Source organism: Sturnira hondurensis, unplaced genomic scaffold (genome assembly GCF_014824575.4).
Source record: "Sturnira hondurensis isolate 20B ecotype Veracruz unplaced genomic scaffold, ASM1482457v3 Scaffold0020398, whole genome shotgun sequence".
In the NCBI taxonomy this organism is placed as follows: Eukaryota; Metazoa; Chordata; class Mammalia; order Chiroptera; family Phyllostomidae; genus Sturnira; species Sturnira hondurensis.
In genome coordinates this window covers 312,787-321,591 of record NW_028093029.1, presented here as the reverse complement: position 1 = coordinate 321,591, position 8,805 = coordinate 312,787, and the positions used below count along the sequence as shown (strand labels likewise).

Sequence of the window (8,805 nt, the reverse complement as noted above, 5' to 3'; positions counted from 1 at the left end):
GTTGCCGCTCACCTCCGTGGCCTGTGCGCCCGGCCCCGGGGCCTCTGGGACCTAGTGGGCAGGTGACAACAGTTTTGCTGAATAAAGCAACAGTGTCACAAATTAAGCTGTTCTCTATTTTTGAAAGAACGGTTTTTCAAAACAGATACGTTGGAAATGCACCCTGGTTTCCATGGTGACACATCCAAAGGTGGGTGCTCATCGGAAGCAGCACGTGTGGGGAGCTGAGTGTGAGTCGGGGTGCAGGGCGTCTGCTCTCGGGGCGCTGAGGGGGGTGACGGCAGAGAGCTGGGGGGGAGCAGGGAGAGACAATGCTGAACCTGAAGTGGGAACCTGACGATGCTGGGAGGGGTCTGTACTTCTAGCCCACGGAGGGAGGCCACCCAGGGTGCAAGCAGAAGTAGGTTACGGTCCAGGTGGCAACCAGGAGGGTCCTGCTGGTGGACGTTCACCAGAAGAGAGCGGTGGGATCGCTCCTCGTCCGTTCAGAATAATCCCACAAGGGCTTTGGGGTCTCGAGCCGGGCGGTCAGGGGTCTAGAAAGCAGCTCCACAGACAGACCAGCTCTTCCCGGGGCTGAGGATCCCACGGCCCCATATTCATCTCGCAAGCATTAAGGCTGCTCACTTCTGTATTTAAGTGAATTTGTGAAAGACCAACTGGAAAACCAGATTCTCACTTCTGACTTCACCTCATTGTTACAACAGCAGGCAAACAAATGCGCTCCACACCTGGGGGACGACGAAGAGCCTTGTAACCCAAACTATTGTGCGTTCCGGAGGGACAGGACAAGGACGGAAGTGTGGGAGGAGCAGCTCGTGTCAGACCAGACACGTGAAGCATGGCCACCTGCGGTCATCACTGGGAAAGGAGCAGGAGTCCTCAGGGCGGTCACTGGCTGGGTCACTGGCTGGGTCACTGGCTGGGACAGGGAAGCTACTGGCCCCCCGCTGCAGAGCAAGGTGAACAACAAGGGGGGGACACATGTGTCAGAAGTGGACGCCCAGCGAAGAGAGGACACAGGCATCAGAGGCTGCTGGACACGGTCTGTGGGGTGGGGGACCCCAGGGCATCCAAGCTAAGGGGCGGCCGCTGCTGGACCCTGGGTGGCAGGAGCTGGAGTCGAGAAAGTGTCAGAGAGAAAACTGACTCCCGGGCAGGTCTGGGTGCCCGGCCTGCGGTGGATGGGCAGCGAGAGGTGTCAGAGTTGCCGGGCTCTCAGCTGGGGGCTGGCAGCTGGTGGGTGTGCGGCAGGCCCTTCAGCAGCTGTCCCTGAGCCAGGCGGGGCCCAGACATGTGCTGGGCGGGCGACGGGCATCCCCACAGCTCCCCTGGGTGGAGCAGAGGGGGTGAGCAGGAGGGAAGAACATGGTGGAAATTCCTGAGGGGTCTGAGCGGTGGATCCTGAGCAGGTGTGGCTCCCCGGGAAGGGGGCGGGTCTGGGCCTCTCTGTCCTCCCTTTGGGCCTGACCCCTCACCCCACCCCCGGGCGGCAGAGGCGCCTCCCTGCTGCGTGAGGCTCAGTCCCAGCCTTTCCAGAGGAGGTGCTCCCGCCCCCCGCCCACGGCGACCCTTCCCCAGGTGTGTCTCTCTAGCCTGGAGGGAGGGAGCTTCCCTGGCTCCACCCTCTCGGGGAGGGCGGGCACGCACCCCACGCCGGAACCCCTCTCCTGGCTTCGTCTGTAGAGCCTGTAGCGACCGCCTTTGAAACACCGGCACGTTATTTCTTGGAGGAGAAATTCTGTTCTTTTGGGAAATTGCCCAAAGTAAGAAATTGGAAAGCAGTGTGGTGTGAAAGTGTAATGTGTCCACATGGTCACTTGGCTGTGTTTTGGAATCCTGGGCAAACGTGACTCCCGCCAGTGTGCCCTTGCTTTAAAAAGCCACACGCGTGTCCGTATGAGCCGAGGCAAGCGTGCCCTCGACGCAGGCAGACAAGTTGCAGTGACAGGTCCTCCAGCAAACTCGAGCAAAGCAACAGAACCGTGTGCGGGAAGCGGAACCTGGCATGTCTTACAGTTGCAGGCGAGGTGTGCGTGGCCCCCTGTGTCCCGGCTGACGACTGACACGCTGGGTAAAAACAGGCAGATGCGACAACCAGGAACCGGGCGGGCTTTGACCTTGGTCCTGGGGTCGTTTCCGCAGGGACTCCCGGGGACCGCAGCGCCAGGGGGACAGAGCTTTTCTCCGCGCACAGACGCTGACGGCTGTTTGGGGGTCTGGTCTCCGGTCAAGTTCACTTTAAGAAGAGGCGTGACTGTGCTCAGCCCGACCACCCACTGTGTTTTCACGGGCAGTGGCTCCAGCGGCTGTTTTACTGGGAATTTTAAGGATCTAATTTACGATTTTCTTCACCCAAAAATCCGCCGTCATTCCCAACACTTTCTTCTCAGTTAACATTCACTGGACACCCCCATGTCACCGGGTCCCCCTCTGTCCGGAGGTGCAGACGCTCTGAGGTGGTTGGCTACTCCCCGGGGCCCCCGAGGGCTGTTTTACTGCCAGGGAGAGAGTCCTACAGGCACGCGTGGGGACGATCTCAGATGTCAGGTCAGAGCATGTGACCCCCAGTGGCGGTGCCTCGGTGTTGGCGGAGTCCTGCACCCCGCACTCCAGTCTGGTGGTCAGTGTGCCCTGCCAGAGCCCTGTCCCACGGCGCACATAGCTGGGCACCCCCGGCATCCGCCCATCGAGTCTGTGGGCGCTGCTCTTCCCACTATGGGCTCCGTTGCGGGTGGTGCTGAGCCCGAACCCCGGGCACAGCGATGCACCTGCGTGAGTCATTCACCCAGACAGGGCCCCCAGAGCCCTCAGGAGGGGAGGTGGGGGGTCGGAGGACACAGAGGTTGTTTCCTTCTGCTCCGGCAGCTCCCACCGGCAGGTGCCTGTGGGTGAGGTTTCGGTCCCGACAGGCAGGCACGTGGTGCGATTTCCTGTGTTCACAGGAGGGAAGCTGAGGCGGGTAAGGTTTGGTCACTGAGATGAAGGGGGCATTTGAACAAGGGGATCGGGCATCTGAGTGACTGTGGGGTGGTTGGCCCCCATTATCTGATGCGGGTGTGTACACAGACACGGGTGGGGGAGTGGGGGTGCAGCTGTGGGCGCACGAACCGCAGAGCACACTCCTGCGCGGCTGTTCACCGGCCGCTGCGTTACTCCCCGCATGAACCGAGGTGAGCGACGCGAGTTTGCCCGACTGCGAACAGCGGCACCGTCCTCCTGGATTCAGCAACCCTGCAGTCTGCAGAACCGCTCCGGCCCCCAGGCACTGTCCTGCTGCTTCCCAGAACAACGGGACGTCCATGACATCGACCTGCCGGCGTCCTTTTAGAGTACGTTCAGGTGGAAGTCAAGTCCAGTGTACACCGCAGGGCGCGGCACCAGCACCGCTCCCCGCCTCTCGAGGCTTCCCTAACCCACCCATCGGGCACCGGCTCACTTCCACGCCTTCAGAGCTCCCCATGAGACTCATTTTCCCCCGAGTGGGAAGGTGACGCTGCAGAAACACCCCTGGGATTTCAGGAAACGGAGCACCCCAGGGGTCAGTCATGCCCCCCAGGACCAGGCGTCAGGCGGGTGCTGCTGGTGTGACTGTCACGAAGAGGGGAGAGCTCTCACACGCCCCAGCTGCACAGAGCGCCGTGACGGGTGTGGGCAGGTCCCGAGAAGCTGGTGGCCTCCGCCTCCAGGCGCCTCCAGCTGCGTGGGCGGGAGAGGACAGGCGCACGGCCCAGGCTCGCCGCGGGCAGCTCTCAGGCAAAACGGTAAATGCCATTCATCAGCTTCACCCGAACGCTGGCATTTGGTATGAACTTAGTCGGGGAGAAGAAAATGTCGGGGGCCTGGGGACTGGGAAAAGGCAGAAAAATGTCAGCACAGTGCTCCCTGCCGAGGGTCCTTAGGAGCCCCGTCCCCAGACTCAGGCACAGGCCAGATCCCATTCAGGCGTCAAGGCCGCAGGTCGGAGGCCGCGCCTCACCCGTGGACGCCGGGAACCGGTTTTGCGAAGATGGTGCTGGGGTCCGACTGCGTTCAGGAAGAGTGGAGATCCTCTGTGATGCTCTTCTCTCTCCAGCCACTAAAAGTGGGGCTTCCCATCCTTTGCCGCCTCCGTTCACACTCTGGACACTAAGCCGGGCTCGGCTCCTCCTTGGTGAATCCGTACCTTCCCACGGGCCATCTCCACACCTGTGGCCGATGTCCTCTCTGTAGTGCGAATGCTGCGTGTGGGCTTTTACCCTGAAAACTGGTGCATCCTGTGGCCCTGCCCCTCGGACGCGTCCACAGCCCCCTCCGCCCACAGCCAGGCGCCCAGATGCCCGGTCAGCCCCGAGCTGCTGCCCGGCAGAGCCTCCTCGGCCTCTGTGTCGGCAGTTCCGGTCCGGTGTCACGGCACCTCCTCGTCCGCCCCTCCCTCGCTCCTTTGCAGTGACGCCGAGGTCATCTGCGCCGCAGCGCTGGCTACGTGCGCCCCTGCCCTCCAAATCCTCTCCCGCCAGCCTAAACCCTGCCAGCCTCAGGTGAGTGCGACCATCGCTACTTAAATCACGCACAGGCGTGTGCGCTCCTTAGCATGGCGAACGTTGGGTGTATGGCTTAGTTCCGACCCGGCACCAGAGCCCTCGTTAGTGACTATTTACTGCGTCCCACGCACGGGTTCTCCGCGGGCTGCACCCTCCCTGAATCTCTATTCCAGGAGATGTGATTGCTCGTCACTCTCCATCCGTGTGCGGAAACTTGACTAATTCTTAATAAGTATTTACTGGCTGACCTCAGAGCTCTCCCAAAATATACCTTAGGTTTCCTTTATCAAATAAAAGTTGACCTTTATTGAGTCAAGCCAAGAGTCTCTCATTTGTACTTTTCCTCACCACCCATCCATTTTCACCAGCAGAGCCAGCCTTCCCAGAACATGAAAGGACGCCAGGCAGAGGAGGCTAAGGCGGGGAGGGGGGACGCCCTTCGTCCAGTGTGCCTCCTGCCCCTTCGGAGACCCCTGATTAATATTTATCTCGGCTGGGCCTCGAGAAGACAGCCAATTATCTGAGTCAGTCCGTGGCCGCCTTCGGCATAATGAGGTGCCCTAAATTTAGTGCATCCTGCAGGGTATCATCAGGAAAATCACGAAGTTAAAATCAACGAGGAGAATTAAATAACCGTGATTAGCTGTGTAGGTGCAGGGCTGGGGGTCGCTGGTGAGGCTGTCGGGCGGCCGTCCACTCTCCACGGAAATTCTACCTTGAGATTCCTTGGTGTGTCCGTGCATGTGGTTTAGACGTGGTTTTTACAAAATTCGCTCCACCCCGGCTCCCTTCATTCCCACACAGGAACTCTCCCCAGACGGCGTCAAAAACTGGTTTTGCATCAACCAACACACCCGCCCTTCTGCTGCGTGGAGACGGTGGGGGTGGGGGGTCCCTCCCACCGTCCCTAGGGAAGTCCTTGGATTACGCACGTCCCTTCCACCTGCACCAAGCCTTGCTCAGCCTCCTCTTTGCCTCTGCGTTTCATCAGCTTCGTTGGGGTGTGATTGACCTACTGAGCCTGTTTGACGAGTAAAATGTGCTGTTTTGACATCGGTATCGACCCCACATCAAGACGGTATCACATATATCACCCTTTTGGAAAGGTCGGACTCCCAAACACGCAGCCCTTTCGTACGCGAAGCGCGTGCTTTTCCACCGTGGTTTTAATTTGCTGCTGACCGCGGTGCCCAGCACGTCTGTGCGTCTTTTCTGCAAATGTATCGTTATAGTGAAGAAACGGCTCAAGGTTTTGTTCACTTTGTAATCGAGTCGCCTGTTTTCTTATCGTTGAGTTGGAGCATTCTATAAATGTTTCAGATACAACTTCGTTTGTAGGTGTATGATTTACAAATATTTTCCACAGTCTGTGGGTTGTCTTTTTACTACTTGTAATAGTGAGTGTCTGAAGAGGAGACATTTTTCACGTTGAAGTGCAATTTATCACACTTTAATTTACAGATGTGGTCCTGGCGTTGTGTCTAAGAGACCACTGCCCAGCCTCATGTCTTGTAGGATGTGTCCCCGTTTGCGACCCGGCCACCACAGAAGTGCCCGGGTCAGTGGCCGGGTGGAGAGCTTAGGGCTGACTCTTCCTCTGCAGCGGGGGTGGGGTGGGGGTGGGGGGTGCTGTGTCTGAGCCGCCCGCCTGGGGGATGGAGGACCAGCAGCAGCTTCATCTGGGACCCGCAGACACTTGCCAGCGGCCCAGATGGGGCACTCGGGTGTTTCCTGCGTGTTTTCCTCGCCGGAAGGCACAACGACTCGCAGCTCCAGACCACAGACAGCCCATCCGGTTTGTCGGGTGGCTGGTTCTCCCAACCTGCTGCAGATGTCCGTGTTCACCTATGCACCCCCAGCTCCACCCTCACCCCGGTCACAGCTGTCGGATCACCAGCTGGGCCCCCCGAGCCATTCCCGTGTGACGGTCCCATGAGGTCTCAGGGGCTCATTGCTGTCTTCTCAGCCTCGAAGAGCCTGGGTGGGCAGCTGCTGGAAGTCAGGCCGTTGGGGTTCAGGGGCCCCACCCCCGCTGGCTAAGAGTCAGAGCCTAGAAAAGGCTCAGAGCCGAGTTTACAGCCCACACTGTTAACCCCAGCCCCATGTTGCCCCGAACGTCCCAGAGCCAGTCAGTGGCCGCCCAGGGCTTCGCAGGAGCCCGGCTACTCCGGCGGGGTCGGGGCCTCCCGCTCCCCTCACCTCTGTGGCCTTCTGACCTTCCCGGCAGGCACGGCCCCGTCTGCTGCCACCCCTCCCGCCACACGCTCTTTGATTCTGGTTCACACGCACCGGCAGTGGTAAGGGAGCGTGTTCTCTCTTCTCCCTGCAAACATTTACACCATTGTCATTGGATGGGAAAAAAAGAAAAGAAGGAAACCCTGTAATCTACGCCCCACAGAAGCACTGACCTGGAATAGTAACTGTGACAATGAACTGTGTGATTTCCCATGAATTCAATTTATTTACTGCCAGGACCATTTCCCAACTCAAAACCCACTTAAGAAATAGTGAAAAGAGGAAGGTGAGTAATGCACTGACAACACTGAACTAGACCTTGTCACATTCAAAGATCCTGGTACTGAGTGGCTATGAAGGGTATGGAGGCGAAATTCAGAATTCCCATGCACTTTTCAAGCGATGGAGCCCGTCTCCTGGTCAGTCAATCAGAGTGTTGCACTGCGGCTGATAGACTGTGTGTGGACGGTACGCGGACCCAGATTAGGTGGGCCCCCTCCACCCGAGTTCGCAGGGCTAGGTGGGCTTCAGGTCTCCTTCAACTCCAGTATCGTGTGGGTTTCTGGCTAGTTACATTTTATTTACATTCACATTATTATAGCACACCAGACTCAGTGCTCAGTGTTTCCATAGACAATGCCCAGTAAGTGTTGGCCCAGTAAGTAGATACAAAGTGTTGGTCTCTGCTTGAACTTTTACTGGCCTGTAACAAAGTGTCCCAGTGACCTCAGTGACCTGTAACAAAGTGTCCCAGTGACCTCAGTGACCTGTGACAAAGTGCCCCGGTGACCTCAGTGACCTGTGACAAACAGTGCCCTGGTGACCTCAGTGACCTGTGACAAACAGTGCCCCGGTGACCTAAAGTAGTTTAACAGGTTTTCCGATCTCAGCTCAGCGCCAGACAGGGCTCCGCAGAGAAAAAAATCTTTGTTCCTTTACACACATGCGCACAATCGTTTGTCCTTAGAGAAATCCAAACTCCCGGCTACCTCAGCAGTCGGTTCACCCACTCAGGATGCCACCCCCTCCACGGGCCACAGGCTCCCCACTCACTGGGCCATCACCAGCCGCCGGTCACACAGCAGCGGGGCTCATCGGCGTTGCAGGAAGGCCCCGGGAGCTGCGGGCCGGATGTGACGGGGACCAGAGGCCCGCAGGACCTGGATCCCGGGCCCTGAGAGTGGCCCTGGCTGGGTCCACACTCCGGGGCTGGGCACTTCGTAGACACGTGAGCCTGGGGCAGGCAGGGCTTTGCCCCGTGGCTCCCCGGAGGACGGCTCTCGAGGGCAAAGCCCGCCGGCTGGCTGCTGGCTGAGGCGCAGGGCTGAGACTCACACCTGGATTCGGCCGAGGAACCCCCTGATGGGCACGTGGTCCTTTCGCAGGTGCTGGCGTGGGAGCCAGCCGCGTGGACAACCCCGGGGACGCAGGTTCCCGGCATGCCGGTGTCCCGCGGGCACGGCTTCGGCTCGAGGCTGGGCACTCCGCTGAGGCTGCAGGGTTCCTCTGTGCTGTCCAGCAGCCAGGTCCTGCCATGGCAGCTGCTGGGCAGAAACAGCCCGTCGTCAAAAGTCACGGGATGAGAGCTGTGCACGATGGCAGAGAGGGGCGGGCCACTGCGGGGTCCCCTGAGCGAGGGGCGGTGGCTTGGGGCCATGGTGTCCGAGCCCCGATGGACGTTGGCCGTGGGGACCCAGCCTGCTGGGTCTGAAGCCTGAGTGCCGTGCTCGGGAGATTATATGCTCGGGAACTGGGCGTGGGCTCCTCCCGAGGGCTCCTTCCGACCTTGTGCTCCAGCCAGTTTGGAGGGCGGCAGCTCGTCAGCACGCGGTCTCATTATGCAGGAAGATGACAACTCAGAAGCAGAGAGGCCGGCCCATCCCCAGCCTTTACCACGGCTTCCCTGGGAGCCACGGAGCTGACTCACAGGGCGGGGTCCGTCCACTTCGAGTCCCAGCCTGTCCCCCAAGCTACGTGGTTTTTCTCTTAGTCACCGCGACCCTCCATATTGGTGAGAGGACAGCAAGAAATGCACTTGGGAATGGCC

The 8,805-nt window shown here is 59.4% G+C and overlaps 1 protein-coding gene across 1 annotated transcript; it reads right to left on the bottom strand.

Annotated features, from left to right (window-relative positions):
* Positions 1-6,978: 6,978 nt before the first annotated feature.
* Positions 6,979-8,451, bottom strand: KRTAP27-1 (keratin associated protein 27-1). Its single transcript, XM_037029664.1, has one exon. It carries the CDS (start codon positions 8,413-8,415, stop codon positions 7,819-7,821), a length of 597 nt encoding a protein of 198 aa, XP_036885559.1. The 5' UTR covers positions 8,416-8,451; the 3' UTR covers positions 6,979-7,818.
* Positions 8,452-8,805: the final 354 nt, after the last annotated feature.